This window comes from Hyperolius riggenbachi, chromosome 4 (genome assembly GCF_040937935.1).
Source record: "Hyperolius riggenbachi isolate aHypRig1 chromosome 4, aHypRig1.pri, whole genome shotgun sequence".
NCBI lineage: Eukaryota > Metazoa > Chordata > Amphibia > Anura > Hyperoliidae > Hyperolius > Hyperolius riggenbachi.
In genome coordinates, this window is record NC_090649.1 from 125,794,884 (window position 1) to 125,819,445 (window position 24,562).

Here is a 24,562-nt window from a genome sequence, read left to right on the forward strand (position 1 = left end):
AAGTGTAGGTCATGTACCGTACCAGCCTGCTCACGGGCTTGTCCACCTCTAATGCACTATGCCTTATTATTGTTTAAAAACAATTACGTTTGTTAAAGGCCACTAAGCCAACCAATATACTAGGGATGGGTACTAAGCTGGCTGGGGAGCTAAGGATAGGTAAAGGCTGGCTGGGGAACTTGGGATAGGTACAGGCTGGCTGGGGAGCTAGGGGTGTGTACCTGACTGGCTGGGGATGGGTGCTAGGTTGACTGGGGAGTGTGTCTGGATAGAGATACAAGATTTGGAGACCAAAGTTTGTATCTCTAGCCAGACATTCTCCACAGCCAGCCTAGTACCCATCCCCAACTCCTCTGTCAGCCTAGTACTCATCCTCAGCTCCCCAGCCAGTCTAGTATTCATCCCCAGCTCCTCAGTCAGCCTAGAAACCATCCCAAGCTCTCCAAGGTAGCCTAGCATCCATCTCCAGCTCAACCAGAAGAACGGGGTTCTCAGTGCGAGCGCAGCAAGGCATGACTGCGAGCAGGGGTGCCTGCCTGAAAATAATTGTAATGCAGATATTATGCCCCTCAGAGGTAAAATGCAGATATCATGTCCCCCACATATCAAATGTAGATATCATGCCCCACACAGATCAAATGCAGATATCATGCCCCTCACAGGTCAAATGCAGATATCATGTCCCCCACATATCAAATGTAGATATCATGCCCCACACAGATCAAATGCAGATATCATGCCCCTCACAGGTCAAATGCAGATATCATGTCCCCTACAGATCAAATGCAGATATCATGCCCCACACAGAACCAAATGCAGATATCATGCTCCACACAGAACCAAATGCAGATATCATGCCTCACACAGAACCAAATGCAGATATCATGCCCCCCACAGAACCAAATGCAGATATCATGCCCCACACAGAACCAAATGCAGATATCATGCCCCACACAGAACCAAATGCAGATATCATGCCCCACACAGAACCAAATGCAGATATCATGCCCCCCACAGAACCAAATGCAGATATCATGCCCCCCACAGAACCAAATGCAGATATCATGCCCCACAGATCAAATGCAGATATCATGCCCCACAGATCAAATGCAGATATCATGCCCCACAGATCAAATGCAGATATCATGCCCCACACAGATCAAATGCAGATATCATACCCCACACAGATCAAATGCAGATATCATGCCCCCAACAGAAACAAATGCAGATATCATGTCCCACAGATCAAATGCAGATATCATGCCCCACACAGATCAAATGCAGATATCATGCCCCCAACAGAAACAAATGCAGATATCATGCCCCACAGATCAAATTCAGATATCATGCCCCCCCACAGAACCAAATGCAGATATCATGCCCCACAGGTCAAATGCAGATATAATGCCCCACACAGATCAAACACAGATATCATGCCCCACACAGATGAAATTCAGATATCATGCCCCCCCACAGAACCAAATGCAGATATGTCCCCACAGATCAAATACAGATAACGTTATACAGAATATGCTTTTCCACATAACAAGCCTAGAGTGAAAACATCACACTATGGCTATGATAGTCATTGGACTAATAGCTTCTTTAAAGGAATGATCCGCGGTAAAAAAAAAAAACCGTTCCACTTACCTGGGGCTTCCTCCAGCCCAGGGCAGCTGTCCTGTGCCCCGCCGCAGCTCCTGCATCTCCCGGTCCTCTTCGCCGGCGGAGCCGACCTCGCCAGGTCGGGTTCCGGGTCGGCCTCTCTGCTCCACCACGGGGGTCACGTGGTCCGACCGACGTCATCTGGAGGCTACTGCGCAGGAGCAGTAGCGTCCAGATGACGTCGGCCGGACCACGTAACCCCCGTGGTGGAGCGCGAGGTCGGCTCCGCCGGCGAAGAGGTCCGGGAGATGCAGGAGCTGCGGCGGGGCACAGGACAGCTGCCCTGGGCTGGAGGAAGCCCCAGGTAAGTGGAACGTTTTTTTTTTTTTTTACCGCGGATCATTCCTTTAAAGAAGCTATTAGTCCAATGACTAATATAATGAATAATAATAATATGGTAGGACATTTGACTGTGAAGGGATTAGATTGTGAGTTCCACAGGCACAGTACAGCTGTGTGAAGAGGAGCGGGGTCTGCTCAGATTTCCAAAAAGCCCTTGTCGGAAATCTTTAAAGAGAATCTGTATTGTTAAAATCGCTCAAAAGTAAACATACCAGTGCGTTAGGGGACATCTCCTATTACCCTCTGTCACAATTTCGCCGCTCCTCGCCGCATTAAAAGTGGTTAAAAACAGTTTTAAAAAGTTTGTTTGTAAACAAACAAAATGGCCACCAAAACAGGAAGTAGGTTGATGTACAGTATGTCCACACATAGAAAATACATCCATACATAAGCAGGCTGTATACAGCATTCCTTTTGAATCTCAAGAGATCATTTGTGTGTTTCTTTCCCCCATGCACTGAAGTTTCAGGCTGCTCTTTTCTTCCTGCAAATAGCTTTGCCCTTGTTTGTAATTCCTCAGTATGTGAAAGCCCAGCCAGCTCAGAGGACGATTTATCCAGCTGATTAGAGCAGCTTCTCTCTTCTCTCTTATCTAAATAACACACAGGCAGTGTGCATACAGGGGCCAGAAAGGGTGAGTTCATAGCAGAACCACAACACTGAAGAACTTGGCAGCCTTCCAGACACAGGCCGACAAGTCTGACAGGGGAAAGATACATTGATTTATTACAGAGACTGTCATAGTAGAAAGTGCTGCAGTTAGCCAGAACACATTAGAATAGCTTTTGGAACATGTAGGATGATAAAAAACAGGATGCAATTTTTGTTACGGAGTCTCTTTAAGTCGGAAATCTTTGGGTGTCCACAGCGACAGGGGACCAAAGGACGCAATGGGAAGCCTCTATAGAAGGCTTCCGTCTTGTTAGGCAAGTACTGTAAATTTTCCACATTCCAACCAGCTGGCTTGAAACTGAAACTAGCAGATTTTCTCAGTGCTGTTTCACATGAGTGGTCTCAGTGGGGAAGAGGGGATTTCTGGGGCCATAGCATGATATTGATAAGCAGGCAGCTTATCAATATCATGCTATCAGTCATATTTAGCCCCAGAAATCCCCTCTTTTCCAACACCACACATGTATATAAGGGAAAACCACTCAGAAAACGACTAACTTTATTTTAAAATCATTAAAAAAAACAGCACTCAGAAGCAATGCAGCAGCATCAGTGTGATTTTGCCATGCTCATCATTTATTCCTACTGCTGCAGCTGCTGCATCAGACACACAAGCAGTGTGTATGACACTCTGTTGTCACCTTGTCTGTGTCCACCATGGAGCCCTGGTAATGCTGCAGCTGCTGCCTGTGTCCTCAGAGCTGGCAGACTGTGCTTGTCTCTCTCACACACACTCTGGTGCATGCCTTCCTGCCTGTGTCCACTCACTGCCTGCAGCTCCTGCTCGAGTCTCTCTATGCCTGGGGGATTCAGGGGGGCACAGCCACGCAGGGGAACAGTCTCTCTGTCGCCCTTATGCCTGGCAGAACGAGTGGGGGGCGGGGTTAGAGGCGGGGGCTCACGAACATAGTAAACCCTACTCTGGAGGCTGTTGGCTGCTGCTATGAGGAGGGGGCGGGTTTAGAGGAGGAGGCTGAAGCAGAGAGCAGTGTTGACTGCCTCTATTGGCCAGGAGCAGAGGGGGGCGTGTATGGAGGCAGCGTTGGGCTCTCCTGAGCTCATAGCAGGGTTGCCGTAAATTAAACAAATGCACGGAAGGTATTCCCTATACTGTCTGACCGCGGGGCCTCCTTCAGATGCGGGGCCTGGGGCGACCGCCCCAGTGGCCCCCCCCAAAGGCCGCCTCTGCCCAGGTGGAGGGAGAGGTGACTGTGGGTGCTAGGTGGAGGGAGAGGTCACTGTGGGTTCTGGGGGAGGGAGAGGTCACTGTGGGTGCTAGGTTAAGGGAGAGGTCACTGTGGGTACTGGGTAGGGAGAGGTCAGTATGCGTCCTAGGTGGAGGGAGAGGTCACTGTGAGTGCTAGGGGAGGGAGTGGTCACTGGGTACTAGGTGGAGGGAGAGGTCACTATGGGTGCTGGGGGAGGTAGAGGTCAGTATGGGTCCTAGGTGGAGGGAGAGGTCAGTATGCCACACTAGAATTCCTGTCTGGGCCTCTTCACTTGAAAGTGTCCCAGGCGGGGGCGGAGCTCCCCGCTGGTGGGCGGGGCTTATCGCGACCAGGGGCGGAGCTTATTTTGTGCGCGAGAGCGGCCTTTTTTGAAGATTTTAAAAAGGGGGGTGCCTGGGCACCCAGAGCACCCCCTGTGCACGTGCCTGGCCAACATATTACGCAGCACTTTTACAACATAACTGCACTAATGCTCACCACATTACCGCTATAAAACATGGTGGACCATATCCATAGGTGTTTGGGTAAGGGTTATTGGGTTTAGCCAACATTGCCTGCAACACCCTTCTTAGTTTGCTTGTACTTAGACTATGGTCCGAAATAGGGCACTCACTATATATATTGGGTGGCACAGGCGCCCAAATTTCACAATATAGATGCACTTTATAATGGCGCTTTTGGCAACGGCCAAGTTTCTGCCAATACCCACTCGGGTATGAGTGTGCCGTCTGTATCAGAAATAACACGTGGGGCCATATGCTATAAACCCTTTCTCTTGAGTTTTTTCCTAAGTATTTTATTTTTTCATCTTCAATTTGGTATTCGTTTTAAGCAATTTGCAATGGAAAAAGTACCAAAAAGTAGGCGAAAAAGCACTTTCATAATTATTATGAGTTTTTTTTTTTTTTGCTAGCTGGAAGTTTTAAAGGCATTTTATTGACATGTTTGAAAAAAATCCCCTAGAAGAAAACTCAGGAAAAAAAGGTAATTGCATATGGGCCATGGTAGGCATTAAGAGCCACTGATTGCAACTTGGGACTGTTGGCTATTTGGCCATTGTTAGTGGCCGGTTTGCAGAGTTCTATGGAACAGAGTTGAGATGTACATTTTCTTAATTTACCTGTTTAGTTCAAATAATTACATTGAAATTACTTGGAGACAGAACTCATATCAAATAGGTACACATGAAACCATACTCATGAAAATTTCCAATCTGTCCATGATTTTCTTTTTCACTGAAAAAAAGTCAATTAGTAAATGTATTGTTCATTCCCAGCTCATTCAGGTGATTTGTTGGTGGATTTCACAAACTCTTTCAGAATGCAGTAATAACATACTCCATCCAAAAAGCAGTTGATGTTAGATAGGCAAAGGCTCACTTGGATAAATATGCGCAGGGGGTTTGCATAGTCTTGAGAGATAAAGTTATTTTTCACCAGATGGTACAATAGCAACGACACATGGAAAGGTAAAAATGAGACTATGAAAGTCACCATATTTGCAACAAGAACCTTGATTGCCTTCATTTCTGTAGGATTGCTCAGGTTAGCTCGTGCTTTCTTCTTAAGCGTTCGAATGGTCAGAGTCGTACAAACTATTAGTAGAGCAGCACTGAAAAGAAATGCAGTCTCTATTATAATGACCAAGCTTTTGCTACTCCAAGTGCGACTTGAGAACCCGTAGAAACAGTGGGTGGCAGCAGCTTCTCTCAGACGAATGAAAAATCCAATCGATGCACCCCATACTACAATGCAGACCAAAACACACACCACCGTGGCTTTCATAGGAGACCTTAAGACCTTGGAATAAAAGGGATACTGTATGGCTATATAACGGTCCACACAGATGCACACCGAGGTCAGGAGGCTACCATACACATTAACAAAGTATAGACTCTCCAGGAAAGTGCAGACACCAAATCCCAGCTTCCAACCGTCCCCCACATAATATGCTCTTATTTTGAATGGCAGTGTGATTAATAGCAAGGAATCAAAGACAATCAAAGCAGCCATGTAAACTGTTGCTTCCATCCATTTCTTGATCCTGAAGAAGAGCATCCACATGGCTAACGTGTTAAAGATCAGACCAAAAATAAAGGTAGGAATGTATAAGATGAGCTGGAACAGCTGTACTGATGGATCAACGCCAGTGGAGTTTGTCATTATTATCAGAAAAACCTGGATGGGAAAAAAATACAACTTCTTGTATAAGTTAAGCAAACAGTAAATATGTGACTAAATGATTATAACTATAATATATGTGAGTGGCACGGACATCTTCAACAGTGTTTTGCAGAGTACACAGTTATGTCACTAACTGTTCCTCACAATCTAATATCTACAATAGCCATAATCAAAGGATCCAAGCCTAATCAGGCTGGCGGGAACCAGCTAAACAGTTTCAGGGGGAGCCAAGCCAATTAAATTATCTGTGATAGATAGTGGAGGCAGCAAGAGTTTATTTACAAATCCTGTCTCTTTTATTGTGTACTATATGTATTTTTCATAAATGATTAAGCTGCAGGTTAGCTTGGTAGAGAGTCTAAAATAAGAAGAAAGAGATCTGCAGGCTCATGTGCGATGTGAAACCGGTATCTTTTATTGAAAAACAAACAGACACAGGAACAAAGACATCCACAGATAGTCATAGGGCAGATTGTGAGCCCAACACACGCCAGTTGTATCTAAAGATGTCTTTGTTCCTGAGTCTGTTCATTTTTTTTTTTTATAAAAAGCAACTTAAAGTAGACCTACATAGAGCTATTTGAGGAGTGAGACTCGGCCTTTGAAGTAAATTGTGCCCAACTCTGCCTCTCTGACCAAACAGCTCCCACTGGCCAGCTGATAACACTCCTAGTCATGTGATATTGGTGACAGGATAAGTAGGCACCACTCTAGTGATAGTCGGCCAATGGGAATGGCTTGGCAAGGATGGAAAGGAAAGGGTGGCACAATTTATGACTTAGGCCAAATAGACACAGGTTCACTTTAAAATGCCCCCCAAAAAATGCCAAAAAATGGTAACATCATGGCCTCACGTTTGAAGAGTTTGAAGGACATGATAAAGGTGTATATACTCTTTTTTAAATAGGTTTGAGCAAGAACTAATTTTGACATGCAAATTTCCATTGACTCAGCAAACAATAGCAGTGCTAAAAGCCCATATGTATTGATCAATCAGCTGGCATCTGACAACTTTTTACTTGTCAGTTTATAGATCGATAGGGGTTTCATTTGCTAGCACTACATCTTCCTAGGTCAGTGGATATTTGCATGTTGGGGGAATTAATAAGAAAAACTGCATGATGCCTTCATTGATGATATGCCCTAAGTGATATAGATTACAGGTTTTGTACTTAAAGAGACTCTGAAGCCAAATAAAATCAATGCTTTTAACTTTTATTAATGTTAAGCACTATAGCTAGTGCTAAAACACTGCATCCCTGTGGCAAAACGAGGGGTTTATACCCCCCAAATCCCCTGTGCTAACTGCAGGGAGCGCTTCCTGATTGAGGCAGAGCTTAGGGCTGTAGCTCTCCCTCTTCGCACGTCAATCCCTGCTAATCGCCACCTCTCCCCGCCCCTCTGTAACGATCGGTGTCAGCACACAGAGAGAATCTGATTATTGGTGATCTGCAGTATCACCAACAATACAGATATATACCCGATTATTGATGATCTGCAGAATCACCAATAATACAAGTATGACTAACCTCTGGACACCTGATAAAGTGTAAGTGTTTTGGTGCAACAGTAGGCTGTCTCCCGTGGAGCGGGAGACGCCGATAACAATGAGCATGGACCACCTGAGGAGCAGGTGACCCTTGGCTGGGTGTGAACTATCTCCTAGGAAAGGGGATAGAGATAACCTGCGAGCCAGTGATTCCCTGCAATACTGGGAATCAGACTATACTGCAGCCAAAGGACTGCTAAGGGAGAGAGCCCCTGACTGGACTGCCGAGAGGCCTCTCTGAGGAACAGGAGGTCTCTGCAGCTACCTGACACTTGGCGTGGTAGTGTCACAGGTAGTACAGACAGACTGAACACTCAAGGTATGAGTGACAGCCAGAAGGGTCGGCCAGGCCAGGTCGGCAACACACGAGCAGATAAGGTACAGAGACAGAAGGCTGATTCGTTAACCAGGTACAATCAGGGTCTGGCAACAGGTAGACAGATATGCATAGGTACCGAATCAAAAAGCAAGAGAGAGGTCGAGAGAGCAATTGGTCATAACAGATAAAGCAGAGGCCTAGTCTAGAGTGTGAGGTCCGTGGTCTCAACACCCTGGAACTAGTCTAAAGTATAACACAGCAATGACACAGTATTCCTAAGCTTGGGTGTGAGGTCCTTGGTCACAACACCCTGGAACTAGTCTAAAGTATAACACAGCAATGACACAGTATTCCTAAGCTTGGGTGTGAGGTCCTTGGTCACAACACCCTGGGACTGGTCTAAAGTATAACACAGCAATGACACAGTATTCCTAAGCTTGGGTGTGAGGTCCTTGGTCACAACACCCTGGAACTGGTCTAAAGTATAACACAGCAGTAATATAAGCGTAATCTGGCTAAGTGTGAATTCCCAGGTCCACCTGGTTCTAACACACTGTGGGATCTGACTATGGTCTGAGTGCTCACACGTATGTATTCGAAACGGCAGACAACCTGAGACTGACCAGCGAGATCTATATATAGTGCAGCGCTCCTCAGCGCCACCCAGCACTGCTCAGCCAATGACAGACTGCGCTGGGATCAGCTGACCAACCTGATCAGCTGATCCCTCTCCTCCTGGCATAAAGGTCCTGCCTCCCCGCACGCACGCGTAGCTCTCCATCTGTGTGCACTAGAAGGTTTAGAAAAACCAGACGCATGCTGCTGTGCGGAAACCGCCGGTCTGAACGCGCAGACGGCCGCCCCGCCGCCAGACCGCGCTGCGGCATCTCCGCAATCCTTTACACCCTCTCAATCTTCCTTCACTGAGAGGGGCGGGGGAGAGGCGGAGATCCGTGGGCAGAGTGACGGGAATGGAGGCAGAGCTGCAGCTCAAAGCTCTGCCTCCATGGGCAGCAAAATCCACGACCAATAAAGTCGTGGATTTTGCACAGGGGATTTGGGGGGTACCTCATTTTGTCGTAATGATTCAGCGTTTTGGCACTAGCTATAGTGCTTAACATTAATGAGAGTTAAAAGCATTGATTTTATTCGGCTTCAGAGTTTCTTTAATTATAAATCCTCTTTTGCCATTGATTGTAAACCATTTTGATGGATTGCTGACAACACTGTGTTCTATTGCTGCAATGACTGTGTATTGTGGTTATTCTAACAAATGTCTCGTAATGAGGCAAGAGGCTTATGTCACTTCCTCTGTTTGTCTCAACCACTATAGACAAACAATTTCTTCAAATGAAGATTCAGCATATTGCTTTTGCAGTTGACATCTTATTGTCATTCATTTACTTTCTCCAGTCACTAAAAATAAAGTGTGTTTGCAGTGTGTTGCATTTCCTCACCACTATATGGAGAAGGGATCTTTTGAGCTAAGACACTAGGGCCTGTATGCAATACATTTGTTCTCCTGTGTTTTCTCCTAGTCAGGGAAGAGCAGAAACTGCACCAGTGCGAATTTATGCATCGTAGTTCGCATCTACGCATTGTAGTTCGTAGGTGAAGTTTCAAAACTACGCTTACGAATTTACGCGTAGCGAAGTACCGCTAAGCATAGCTTACGCCCACTATGCGTAGTTAACAAGTGTATGAACATTTGATTTTGAAGCAGTAGTTTGGCGAAGCGCAATTACGTAAAACTACACGTAGTTCCAACGTAGCGAAGTTGGCTGACTACAACCATCCCTGCTCCTAGGTGATATTTTCCCCCATTGTCAATAAAATGCATTTTAAACCACCAGCAATCAAGACATTGGCATCAATTCACTAAGATCATGCTGGAGATAATAAGGCAAGAGTAAACTTGCCACCGCATAGTGAGAAAGTTATCTTATCTCTTCATTCCTTAAACAAAACCTGAACTGAACATGAAAAGTCAAAATAAACATACACAAGTCATACTTACCTCCCGTGTAGTCTACTCCTCAATCTATTTTTCCTCTCCTGCGTCCTGTTTGTCCACTGTGATCAATGGAATTCTCCGTCCTCCATTTTGAAAATGACCATTACCCCATAACAGCTTCCTGGTAAGCACACTGTTAAACTGTAACATCGCCCACTTGAGCCATAGGGAAACATGGACACATCAGTCCTCCTCTCAACTGTAACTGACAGCTAGTGTTGGGCGAACAGTGTTCGCCACTGTTCGGGTTCTGCAGAACATCACCCTGTTCGGGTGAACGGCCAAACCGTTCGGCCATATGGCCGTACTAAGAGCGCATGGCCGAACGTTCGGCTAGCGCTGTGATTGGCCGAACGGGTCACGTGGTTTGGACCCGAACGCGCTCTGATTGGCCGAACGGGTCACGTGGTTCGGGTAAATAAATACCCGATCCACGTCATTTCTCCACCATTTGTCTGTGGGTTTAGCTTTGGGTAGGCAGGCAGGGTAGTTCTCTCTCCAGCCAGGCTAGCCAGGGTCCCCCCAGTCATTGTGTCGCTGCTGAGAACAGTAGTACACCGCTCACCCACACTGTATAGCATTGTGTTTACTGCCACTCTGTGTACACCGCTCACCCACCACTGTAAAGCATTGTGTTTACTGCCACTCTGTGTCTCTGCTGGGAACAGGAGTACACCGCTCACCCGCCACTGTATAGCATTGTGCTCTATGTCGCTGCTGGGAATAGTAGTACACCGCTCACCCACCACTGTATAGCATTGTGCTCTGTGTCGCTGCTGGGAACAGTAGTACACCGCTCACCCACCACTGTATATCATTGTGCTCTGTGTCGCTGCTGGGAACAGTAGTACACCGCTTACCCACCACTGTATAGCATTGTGCTCTGTGTCGCTGCTGGGAACAGTAGTACACCGCTCACCCACCACTGTATAGCATTGTGCTCTGTGTCGCTGCTGGGAATAGTAGTACACCGCTCACCCACCACTGTACAATCAATTTTCTCAAAAACTATAAGCTCTTTTTCAAATATTTTTTTTCCTCTTGTATCCACTCCCAAGGTGCACATACCCTGCAAATTTGGGATATGTAGCATGTAAGGAAGCTTTACAAAGCACAAAAGTTCGGGTCCCCATTGACTTCCATTATGTTCGGAGTTCGGCGCGAACACCCGAACATCGCGGCCATGTTCGGCGAACGTTCGCGAACCCGAACATCCAGGTGTTCGCCCAACACTACTGACAGCAACTGATATATAACTGAAAGCAACTGATATATTTCAGTTTTGACAAAATGTTGTCAGAACTGTAAGGGATCGCTGTAAGAAGAAAATGGTGGGTTTCTGAGATGAACTGATGGCAAGGTAACTATGTAATGTTCATTTGAAGTTACCTCATGTGTTTATTTTAAATAATTTTACTCAGTACAGGTTCTCTTTAAGTTACCTCCTCTGCAGTTATTTTCACAAGCAGTTAATTAACAGCCTGTCTTTAACTTTAGAATTCTGGAGTTATTTTAAGGATTGAAGAGTTAACTTAAAGACAGAAGAGTTAACTTGAGGTTTGCCTGAGGTAAAAGGTTTCCTGAATACTACATGCCTTATCACCATGGTGATAACTCTAGAAACGATATTAAAGACAGGAGATAAGCTTAGTGAATTGAGGCCAATAATCTGAATAATTTTAATAGTACTTTTTCACCTACTTTTTGGTACTTTTTCATTTGCAAAGTGCTGAAAAGTTATTTTAAAAAGATGTTGAAAAATGATCCCCTAGGAGAAAACTCAGGAGAAAAAGTTAATTGCATATGGGCTTCAATTCATCAAAGGCTGTTCGATAACAAAAAGCAAGTAGTTAAAATACTGCATTCGGTATTTTAGACTTGTGTGTGCTAATTCATCAATATTTTCACATGTGCGGTAGATGTTCGGTAAGTTACCAAAGTGTCTCTGTGTTGTTATCAGTGCTGGTCGTAATGGAAAAATCTACCCTTACGTATCATTACGCGTAATTTTTTACGCTACTACGCAATTATGGTTACGACGTAGGAAATTATCTACGGTTCATCTCTGTAATTACACGTTAGCTTACGCAGTTACGCGTAAGAATACCATAATGTAGGCGCTTACGCTACGATGTTACGCGTAGTGCCGTAATACCCATTAATGCGTACTTTTTGACGCATACCGACGACGTGTACGCAATAGCCATCAATGTGACAGCTATTGCGTACACATCATTCGTATGCGTCAAAACGTATGCTTATATTCTGAAGGGCGGGAGAAGATACTATTGGTTGCTTAGGATGTTGACTGATTGGCTACTCTTAGAAAAGGGGAATTTTTACGTTAGTAATTACGCATAAAATTACACGTAAGTCTTCGTAAAATTACGCATACCTAGCAATTACGGTAGACAGCGTAATTACGATACCACTTAACTGCTTACGCATAAATAATTACGCGTAAGACCGTAAGTTACGCGTAAAATTGCATTGAATTACGATGCGTAATTACGCTCATGCGTAATTTCGGCCCAGCACTGGTTGTTATGCTGTTCCATGCAGTGAGGGCTTTACAACAGAAAAGAGGCATCCCCAATATCCATTAGATGTGAATGTTATACTGCTGCTGCTTGCTCTGAATCTGCTCTTAATCCGTGCCATTAGTCTTAACATGCTGTTTACTTGCTACAGCTTAGATGAACTGCCAAGAAACATTACACATGCCCTGCTTAGGTCATTTCCCCAGCAGCTCTCACTAGCTTCTCTGCATATTCAATCAGGCACTCAAAGGGTGTCACTCCCCAAGGGTGCCTGGAAAACATCTTGTGTTCTTTTCTCTCTGCTTGCTGCCTGGGGGGGTCTAAAAGCTTGAGACGCCTGCGCTTCCTATCAGCAGCACTTGCAAGAGACAGGGGCTCTTTCTATTTGCTCCCTGCTCCCGTCAATCATAGTCCCTATGATTGACAGGAGCAGGGAGCAAATAGAAAGAGCCACACAGAAGGCATTTGAAGCTAGTTACCGACACAGGAGAGTTGGAGGTAATCTCCGCACCTGTTACCGAATGCTGTAACATTAATAAACAACAAGTGTCAGCGCCAAGGCAGAAGGCGACCGCAGCCGAGAAGGACAATGTCCAAAAGTCCACACAAGCAATGAATATATAAAGTCAGCGCAGGTCTATAGTAATACAGATTTCGTCATTTTCTGGTATACAGGATCTTCGAACAAAAAGGTAAAGAAGCAAGGCTTACCAGATTCCAACAACCCACATTATAAGTTTGTAAACGAGTTTGATAGATGGTCCGCAGAACTTTCAAATGGTGTCGTTTCACCAGCGATGTTGCACACCACAAATTCCTCCGGAATATATTAGATATCCTGAGGTCGCAGAGACTCGCCAAAGGGGAGTCCAGTAGGATAGTGACATGAAAGAGATGTACGGCACATCTAAGTGTAAACCGTCTTTATTACATAACAAGTAAAACAATTTAAAAACAAGGATAAAAGAAACTCACATACGGGGCCCGTGCACTGGGAACCCCGAAAAAGTAGCGCGCATAAAATGGTCAATAGAAGACCTCAAATAAAATGGTGCCGCCTGTCGCCTTCCCGACCGGTTTCGCAATCTTGCGTCATCAGGGGAGAAAAGCGACCAGGCGGCCAGCACCAACTTTATAACATTTTTTAATTAAAAAGTGGGAGTGGTTAGGCTCCACCTTATTCAGACTACACTAGTCAAAGGCAGAAAGCATCAAACACAAAATAAAACATTGTGACAATTTGCATTGTGTCAGAGGGAAAGTAGCAAAAGATCTCTCAGATAGTATGAATAAGAAGAGGTGAATGCAATATTACCTGCATAACCAATTCGTAGTAGGCTAGTTAAGGCTAAATTAAAAGCTAGATTGATTACTCTGCCCTAGGGCATGTCTTTCCTATGAAAAACTTTTCTCTAGCTGAAAAGCAGGCACTTCCTGTACCAGAAGTAGTCACTGGAACTCAGGAAGTAGCCTTGCACTCCACCAGGGTCAAGTGGAGCACAAGTTCTTCCTGTGGGAAAAAAAAAATGCAATGCGTATGCAATGACACATACGATCATAAAAGCCTAAACAATGAAGCAAATAGCAGTGCAGTGTGGCTATAAATATGCATGGAGTGTACTTAGGTGTGCCATGAAAAGCACGTCTAATGTACCATACTAAGAAGGTGCATAAATCTGTATGCATAGTAGAAACAATTAAATGATAGAACCAGGGACGTAACTAGGCCCCACCGGGCCCCCCTGCAGAATTTCTGAGCGGGCCCCCCCCCCCGGGCCGTTTTGTGGGGGTTAAAGGGGACGCAGCATGAGGGGAAAGCCATGCAGCAATTCGGCGGGGAGGGGGGAAGGTCCCCCCCCCTCCCTCACCTCGGGGCTCTCCCCTCTGCGCTCCCCTCCGCCTTAAATCTAAGTCCGGGCAGTGTCTGGGCAGCGGCGGGCAATCTTCGGGTGATCCGGATAGTAGTTATCCGGATGACACCCAGTACTGCTGTGCTGTGCGGGCTGGGCGGAGGATCAAGCTTACCCTTCTGACGTCTTCTCCGGCCGTCCCTCGGCGCCTCCCACGATGCGTTCCACTCGGCGCTCACGTGACTTCAAACACTTCCTCCTTCAACCCGGAAGGAGGAAGTGTTTGAAGTCACGTGAGCGCCGAGTGTAAGGGGCTGCAGGCCCTATTGTTACGCCAGTGGATAGAACAGCCTCCATGGGAGCTCCGAGGACCTTAAGTGGTGAAAGTGAAGAACATCTATAGTGATCATGCAAGACAGATCCCATAGGTATCCGATAGATGGAAATTATGCAAAGTTATGAAAATGTATGTACACAGCAGTGTAATGCGGCTATGATTACTAAAAAAAAAAAAAAAAAGGGAGATTGCTTAAGCGTGCCGTAAAGAGCACATCTAAAGTGAAAGCGATCTCTACTACAGTGTAGAACACGCATGTGGCGATGCATAAGACATCAAAAAGCGCACATAGGGACAAAAACCCACTGCGAGCATCTAAACCGACATATGGAACAATAAACAAAAATAATTGGTCTTATGCTGCAATAAAGTCGCATTTAGTAAAAAAAAAAAAAAAAAAAATGCAATGCGTATGCAATGACGCATACGATCACAAAAGCGTAAACAATGAAGCACATAGCAGTGCAGTGCAGCTATAAATATGCATGAAGTGTACTTAGGTGTGCCATGAAAAGCACGTCTAATATACTATACTAAGAAGGTGCATAAATCTGTATGTATAGTGGAAACAATGAAATGATAGAACAGCCTCCGTGGGAGCTCCGGGGACCTCAAGTGATGAAGGTGAGGAGCATCCATAGTGATCATGCAAGACAGATCCCATAGGTATCCGATAAATGGAAATTATGCAGAATTATGCAAATTCATGTACACAGCCGTGTAATGCGGCTATGATTACACATAAAAAACTCCATGCACCGATAACAGAGGACAACAGACAGCACTCTGTCAGGATATCTAATATATTCCGGAGGAATTTGTGGAATGCTGTAACATTGATGAATTGACATTTACTGACATGTTATGAGGCATTTACAGCGCAAGTCGGTAATTTATCTCACTGCTTGGTAATTTCAGCTTTTCATGCGGTAACAACTTTGATGAATTGACATTTTCCTAAGTGCTTGTTAAAGTCAGCGGTTTTCAGCATGACTGAATGTGGCAATGCTTCATGAATTGAAGCCATGGTCCCGGGGGCTATATACAATTCACGTTTTCTCCTTTTGACCATATTTGCTAAATCAAGTACAATGTATTTTTGCAAATAAATATTCTCGAAATTGAAAATTGCATATTCGATGCAAAAATGACTTTTGAGAAAATGTGAAAGCAACACTAAGGGCCCGTTTCCACTATCGCGAATCTGCATGCGTTTCCTGCATGCAGATTCGCACAGTCAATACAAGTGGATGGGCCTGTTTCCACTTGTCAGTTTTGATGTGCGTTTTTCTGTGCAGGATTTTTCTGCACGGCAGAGCCCTCAGAATTCGCCTGCGTGTGGAATGCAGACGAATCGCACACAATGGGCTTGATTCACAAAGCGGTGCTAACCTACTTAGCACGTCTAAAGTCTTTAGACGTGCTAACCAGGGTGCTAAGTAGGTTAGCACCGAATTATCTGATTCAGAAATCCGGTGCTAACCTACTTAGCACCCTGGTTAGCACGTCTAAAGACTTTAGACGTGCTAAGTAGGTTAGCACCGCTTTGTGAATAGAGCCCAATGTATTTAATAGGGAAATCGCATGCGCGTTTTTTGCCGCGAATTCGCATGCGAATTCGCATAGGTACCAATGTTAATTCACACAGGCAGTGACATGGTTAAAATCGCATATACCCTCACCTATGCGAATTCGCATGCAAATTCGCGGCAAAAACGGACGCGGAATCGCATATGCATGCGATTTCATCAGCGGTGGAATCCAGGCGATTGCCCTGACAGTGTCTGCGCGGATCCTGTCTGCACCAGTGATATAAGAGGTTCCATGCTACTACACAGGTGGAGACAGGACTTGTTCAGGAGCAGACAAGCTCTTGTCATATTTGCTTAGAGGGTCCCAGTGCTGGATCAGTGGGGTCAAGGGTGATAGGGGAAACCTTTGGAATATCTAGAGACTTCTCTCTACTAAGTACAGTATCTAACTTTTATTAACATTTCCCCTTCATGTTAATTTTAAAGTGTACCTGAGATGGGGGATAGAAAAAAATGTATACATACCTGGAGCTTCCTCCAGCCCCCTTCGACTTGATCTGTCCCTCACTTTCTGGATCCTCCTTAAAGGGCTTTTGTGGCCGTTTAAAAAAAACAAAAAAGTGTGACTTACCCAGGGGCTTCAGTGATGGTGTAGAACTTGATAGCTGCAGGGGGCTGGTAGAAGCCCCAGGTAAGTCACACTTTTTGTTTTTTAAACAGCCACAGAACCCCTTTAACCTCCAGGGGACTGCCTAATGCCGATGGGTGTGGCCACGGCGGCAGCCCCAGGCTGAAGCCTATGACAGCTGATCACATGGATTGGCCAGCGGAGGGAGGGAGGGAGGGGGGAATACAAATTTTTTTTAAAAAATAGCAAAATGTATTAAAAAACATTAAGTAAAAAATAAATAAACGCATAAACATCCGGGGGGTGATCTGACCCCACCAACAGAGAGCCCTGTTGGTGGGGAGAAAAGGAGGGGGGAATCACTTGTGTGCTGTGTTGTGCAGGCCTGCAGCTAGGCCTTAAAGCTGCAGTGGCCATTTTCACAAAAATTCGCCTGGTCTTTAGGGGGGTTTTCTACTGTGGTCCTCAAGTGGTTAAGGGCTCCTGTAAGTTCTGCCAGTCAGAGTCAGTCGGCTCCTGCGCAGTGCGGCTGCGTGTGCTACCTCGTGGTGCTCCCGTAGCTGGAAGCGTTCTACAAATTTACCATAGCCTTTACGATTAATCCAGAAAGGCGGAGGCGGATTAATCGAGAAATCCAGAAGGCGGAGGACAGCGGCGAGGGATGGATCAGGCTGAAGGGGGCTGGAGTAAGCCCCAGGTATGTATGCATTTTTTCTATCCCCCCATCTCAGGGTCCCATTAAACTAAGTCCTGTTCTGCAAGTCATCAGTATTCTTTAGAAAGCTGTCCATGTCCAATAAAGATGCCTAAACCAGTAAAGCTAAAAATGTATCACTACACTAAATTGAGTTCACTACACAGGAGAAGTATCTCCTATACAACAGTTCATCTAAGTTTATTCTGCATGCTAAAACCCACACATGTCAGTTCTATAAAGATGGGTGGTAGCGGAGTGAGTTTTACCTACATTGTCAAACCACACACCGCTGCGTAGAATGACTAACATACACAGGACTAAAGCTACAAAGTAGGGTAATAAGTGTGAGAGCGCTACGTTTGGCCTCATTTTTCTGTAGTGTATTTTCTGAAGTGTATTTTCACTCAGTGTGATGTCATCACTAATCAGCATTTATCGGATTCGGAGCCTTCATGATTTAAGATGATCATACACACATCAGTTTTTCCATTCAATTTCTAACAGATTTGATCACTCCTATTGAATCTGCCAAAGATCTATTCCATCTCTGATAAATCAAATGTTCAATATATTTCTTTCTGAAATATATTAAATATTGATGTGCTGTGTATGGAGGAAAACAATCACAATCAGAATATTATCAAAGAATGATCTGTCAGTTTAGGAGAAGCTTGATACGAGTATTGCCATCTTTATAGTCATAAGGAGAAAGTACACGCTCTTTCAATTTCTAAGCTTTTCAGGACATAATGAAAAAAATCATCTGGTCTTAGCAGTTAATTGTTATTATTGCTATATAAAGCACTATTACATTCAGTGGCACTGTACAGAGTAGAAAACAAACATGGGTATATAAAATGCATGGTACACACAAGATAGAGATGTTGGTACTGCGGTACATAGTACAGAATTGATAGACATCAGGCTAGTGTTGGGCGAACAGTGTTCGCCACTGTTCGGGTTCTGCAGAACATCACCCTGTTCGGGTGATGTTCGAGTTCGGCCGAACACCTGACGGTGCTCGGCCAAACCGTTCGGCCATATGGCCGAACTAAGAGCGCATGGCCGAACGTTCCCCGAACGTTCGGCTAGCGCTGTGATTGGCCGAACGGGTCACGTGGTTCGGACCCGAACGCGCTCTGATTGGCCGAACGGTCACGTGGTTCGGGTAAATAAATACCCGAACCACGTCATATCTCCGCCATTTGTCTGTGGGTTTAGCTTTGGGTAGGCAGGCAGGGTAGTTCGCGCTCCAGCCACGCTAGCCAGGGTCCCCCCTGTCATTGTGTCACTGCTGGGAACAGTAGTACACCGCTTGCTCAGCCACACTATATAGCATTCTGTTTACTGCCACTCTGTGTACCTCGCTCAGCCACACTATATAGCATTCTGTTTACTGCCACTCTGTGTCTGCTGGGAATAGTAGTACACCGCTTGCTCAGCCACACTATATAGCATTCTGTTTACTGCCACTCTGTGTACCTCGCTCAGCCACACTATATAGCATTCTGTTTACTGCCACTCTGTGTCTGCTGGGAATAGTGGTACACCGCTCGCTCAGCCACACTATATAGCATTCTGTTCACTGTTCTGTGTCTGCTTGGAATAGTGGTACACCGCTCGCTCAGCCACACTATATAGCATTCTGTTTACTGTTCTGTGTCTGCTGGGAATAGTGGTACACCGCTCGCTCAGCCACACTATATAGCATTCTGTTTACTGTTCTGTGTCTGCTGGGAATAGTGGTACACCGCTCGCTCAGCCACACTATATAGCATTCTGTGCACTGTTCTGTGTCTGCTGGGAATAGTGGTACACCGCTCGCTCAGCCACACTATATAGCATTCTGTTCACTGTTCTGTGTCTGCTGGGAATAGTGGTACACCGCTCGCTCAGCCACACTATATAGCATTCTGTTTACTGTTCTGTGTCTGCTGGGAATAGTGGTACACCGCTCGCTCATCCACACTATATAGCATTCTGTTCACTGTTCTGTGTCTGCTGGGAATAGTGGTACACCGCCCGCTCAGCCACACTATATAGCATTCTGTTCACTGTTCTGTGTCTGCTGGGAATAGTGGTACACCGCTCGCTCAGCCACACTATATAGCATTCTGTTCACTGTTCTGTGTCTGCTGGGAACAGTAGTACACCGCTCGCTCAGCCAGAGTATATAGCATTGTGTTTACTGCCACTCTGTGTACACCGCTCAGCCAGACTATATACCATTGTTTACTGACACTCTGTGTACACCGCTCAGCCAGACTATATACCATTGTTTACTGACACTCTGTGTACACCGCTCAGCCAGACTATATACCATTGTTTACTGCCACTCTGATTCTGCTGGGAACAGTAGTACACCGCTCGCTCAGCCAGACTATATAGCATTGTGTTTACTGCCACTCTGTGTACACCGCTCAGCCAGACTATATACCATTGTTTACTGACACTCTGTGTACACCGCTCAGCCAGACTATATACCATTGTTTACTGAAACTCTGTGTACACCGCTCAGCCAGACTATATACCATTGTTTACTGCCACTCTGATTCTGCTGGGAACAGTAGTACACCGCTCGCTCAGCCAGACTATATACCATTGTTTACTGACACTATATAGCAGACTATATAGCATTGTGTGTACACCGCTCAGCCAGACTATATACCATTGTTTACTGACACTCTGTGTACACCGCTCAGCCAGACTATATACCATTGTTTACTGCCACTCTGATTCTGCTGGGAACAGTAGTACACCGCTCGCTCAGCCAGACTATATAGCATTGTGTTTACTGCCACTCTGTGTACACCGCTCAGCCACACTATATAGCATTGCGTACTCTGCCAGTCAGTGTGTATATTGCTGGGATCAGTAATACTCCACTCACCGTCAACCATTATATGAGCTCAACATGAGTTCCCCAGAGACCTCCGCTGTGAGCAGCACTCCCAACAACAGCAACAGCCAACGCCCCACGCAAGCTATAACATCCACCCCAGCAGCCAGTGGTCAGCAGCAGCCCTCCCCGGAGGAGAACGTTGTGTCCATCAGTCCGTCGCCAGAGCGATTAATGAGGGCTGCCATTGAGGAGATGATGGGGCCTGATGTGGAGGAGGAGGTCTGGCTCAGGCCAGCATCCCAAGTTAATGTTGAGGACGATGAGGGGTCTGTGTCTGGGGATGTTGGGGTGGCAGAGGTGGTGGGTGGGTCAGACTCAGGAGAAGAGTTGTATGATGAGGATGATGATCGGGACCATCTGTATGTGCCTCAGAGTCCGACCCCGGAAAACATGTTGTATCGTGTGTTTAGGTACTAAAATCTGCGTTCCCTCCCAGTAGTGTTGGGCGAACAGTGTTTGCCACTGTTCGGGTTCTGCAGAACATCACCCTGTTCGGGGTGACTATATAGCAGACTATATAGCATTGTGTTTAATGCCACTCTGTGTACACGGCTCAGCCACACTATATAGCATTGTGTTTACTTCCACTCTGTGTCTGCTGGGAACAGTAGTACACCGCTCACCCGCCACTGTATAGCATTGTGCTCTGTGTCACTGCTGACAATAGTGGTACACCGCTCACCCACCACTGTATAGCATTTCTGTACTGCCACTGTACTGCTGCCAGTCAGCGTGTACTTTAAGGATAAGTGAAATGAGGAAGAAATCCGGTGAAAGAGGGAGGGGCAAGGGAAGAGGTGTTTCCCCTGACGGTTCACGTACAGGCCACAGGGGAGCACCCAAGAAAACCCACTCAATACTGCCCATGTTGTCCAGGACAACAACCCTCACAGATCCAAAAGAACAGGACCAGATAATTACTTGGATGACCTCTCAAGCGTCCAGCAGTGGGTTAAGCAGCACCAGCACATCACGCACGAGGTCCGAGTCCTCAGCCAGTTAAAGTCTGGGCTTTCTTTGAAGACTGCACTGAGGATGTTACCATGGCGATTTGCAAGGTGTGCAAGACCCGCCTGAGCAGGGGGAAAAGTATTAACAACCTCTCCACCACCAGCATGAGCCGCCACATTCTATCCAAACATCCCACTCTGTGGGCAAACGCGGCAGGACAGGGTACCACCAGCAACACTGCCTCCCTTGGGTTCACCAGACTCACCACCAGACCCGCCTCAGCAGCAGCAGTAGCCCAGCCATTGCGTGGTTCACAACATTCACAAACATCAGACGATGCTGACACTGTCACTTTCCGGACTAGTGCTCTTGAGGTCTCCCAGTGTTCATCAAACACAACAACCAACAGCCCTTCGGTGTGCAGCGCTACGGTTGAGTTGTCTGTCTCTGAGATGTTTGAGCACAAGAGGAAATTGCCAGCAAATGACCCCCGGGCCGTGGCAGTAACAGCCAGCCAGCATAGCCAAGCTTCTGGCCTGCGAAATGCTGCCATATCGAGTGGTGGAGACAAACAGCTTCAAGGGCATGATGTCAGTGGCCATCCCACGTTACGTTGTTCCCAGCCGCTACCACTTTGCGCGCTCTGCAGTGCCTGAGTTGCATGAGCACGTGGTCAGCTAAATAACCCGAAGCTTGAAGAATGCCGTTGCCTGCAAGGTTCACCTCACCACTGACACCTGGACGAGTGCGTTCGGCCAGGGTCGATACATCTCCCTTACCGCGCACTGGGTGAACCTTGTGGAGCCTGGCAGCGATTCCTCACCTGCTACGGCGCGGGTGTTGCCCACGCCGCAAACAGCTGGATAACAACAGCAGCACCTACCTCTCTGACTCCTTCTCCTCCAACGCATCTCAAAGCTGTACCTCATCCGGAAATGCTAACCCAGCACCAGCAGCAGTAGGATCGTGGAAGCAGTGCAGCACAGCTGTTGGCATGCGTCAGCAAGCGTTGCTGAAGCTGATCTGCCTTGGGGATAAGCAGCACACAGGGGAGGAAATTTGGAGGGGAATAAAGGAACAGACGGATTTGTGGCTGGCACCGCTGGACCTGAAACCGGGCATGAAGCTAGACACCTGGCACGAACTGGCAATGTACGCAATAGAGGTGCTGGCTTGCCCGGCAGCCAGCGTTATGTCGGAACGCTGTTTCAGTGCTGCCGGAGGCATCATCACAGATCGGCGTATCCGCCTCTCCACAGAAAATGCAGACCGTCTGACTCAAATTAAAATGAATCAATCCTGGATTGGAAACGACTACGCAACACTCCTGGACCCCAACCAAGTAACATGACCGATGAACATCTGGGATGGTTTAGCGTTTCCGGTCCCTGTTTATTGAACCTCTCATCTGTATTACATTTATGACTGCATGGCGGCAAAAAGCATTGCTGCTATATCCGCACGCTTTTTGTCCTCATGCAAGGCCTGGGTTGTTGTGTCTCACAAAGCGTGGCCTTCTCCTCCTGCGCCTCCTCCTGTTCCATCACGTGTGCTGCTGCTGCTGCTGCTGCTGGGTTACCGTTGCCGGTCCCTGTTTATGGAACCTCTTATCTTTATTACATTTATGACTACATGGCGGTACAAAGCATGCTATCCGCACGCTTTTTGTCCTCATGCAAGGCCTGGGTTGTTGTGTCTCACAAAGCGTGGCCTTCTCCTCCTGCGCCTCCTCCTGTTCCATCACGTGTGCTGCTGCTGCTGCTGCTGCTGCTGGGTTACCGTTGCCGGTCCCTGTTTATGGAACCTCTTATCTTTATTACATTTATGACTACATGGCGGTACAAAGCATGCTATCCGCACGCTTTTTGTCCTCATGCAAGGCCTGGGTTGTTGTGTCTCACAAAGCGTGGCCTTCTCCTCCTGCGCCTCCTCCTGTTCCATCACGTGTGCTGCTGCTGCTGCTGCTGCTGCTGGGTTAGCGTTGCCGCGTGGTCCCTGTTTATTGAACCTCTTATCTTTATTACATTTATGACTACATGGCGGTACAAAGCATGCTATCCGCACGCTTTTTGTCCTCATGCAAGGCCTGGGTTGTTGTGTCTCACAAAGCGTGGCCTTCTCCTCCTGCGCCTCCTCCTGTTCCATCACGTGTGCTGCTGCTGGGTTAGCGTTGCCGCGTGGTCCCTGTTTATTGAACCACTTATCTTTATTACATTTATGACTGCATGGTGGTACAAAGCATGCTATCCGCACGCTTCTTGTCCTCATGCAAGGCCTGGGTTGTTGTGTCTCAAAGCGTGGCCTTCTCCTCCTGCGCCACCCTCCTCCTGTTCCATCACGTGTGCTGCTGCTGGGTTAGCATTACCGGTCCCTTTTCCTGGAACCTCTTATATGTATTACATTTATGACTGCATGCCGACAAAAAGCATGTTACCTGTGCAAAGAAAACAGACATTTCCCGCATTTAAAAGACAGTTTTCCCTTTGAAACTTTAAAATCGATTTTCTCAAAAACTATAAGCTCTTTTTGCTAAATTTTTTTTTCCTCTTGTACCCACTCCCAAGGTGCACATACCCTGTAAATTTGGGGTATGTAGCATGTAAGGAGGCTTTACAAACCACAAAAGTTCGGGTCCCCATTGACTTCCATTATGTTCGGAGTTCGGGTCGAACACCCGAACATCGCGGCCATGTTCGGCCTGTTCGGCCCGAACCCGAACATCTAGATGTTCGCCCAACACTACATCAGGCGCGTGATTGGGACAAGAGATTCAGGCCACTTCCCCACGCTGGTGCAAGAAAACACGAAAAAAACTAAAAATGTAAATGTTTTTAAAAAAAACCCTGTGTAGTACTACCTGCACCCTCCTAAACCTATACCTGCCTGATAGTGGCCTTGGCTGTAACCATGGGCGGCGCTGCACTTGGTCACGCTGGTTCACTGAACCCCCCCCCCGGAAATCACATATGGTTATCTTTTTCATGGCTCCAGCAGCATTCAAGTGAACAGGATAGGGTTTGTAAAAAAACCTCTCTATGTCAGTCTGACTCAATGTAGGCATTAAGTACACCAAGATTCTTATCTATTTGCAAGATCCCTTGTAATTAACGATCTGGATGACACTATTTGCAAAACAATCTCTCAACCACCTT

The 24,562-nt window shown here is 46.5% G+C and overlaps 1 protein-coding gene across 2 annotated transcripts in view; it reads right to left on the reverse strand.

The window, feature by feature from the left end:
- Nucleotides 1–4,868: 4,868 nt before the first annotated feature.
- The window catches only part of LOC137570505 (G-protein coupled receptor 55-like), a 28,178-nt gene continuing 8,484 nt past the window's right edge, over nt 4,869–24,562 (reverse strand). Inside the window, exons 1-2 of one of the 2 annotated variants that reach the window (XM_068279179.1) lie at nt 13,225–13,443; nt 4,869–6,085 (exon numbers count right to left, since the gene is read on the reverse strand). In XM_068279179.1, the coding sequence (XP_068135280.1) occupies nt 5,186–6,070 (885 nt within the window). In that variant the 5' untranslated portion in view covers nt 6,071–6,085; nt 13,225–13,443 and the 3' untranslated portion in view covers nt 4,869–5,185. Of the gene's footprint in view, nt 6,086–13,224; nt 13,444–24,562 lie in introns of those variants that run through there. The other variant, XM_068279180.1, reaches the window with a different exon arrangement.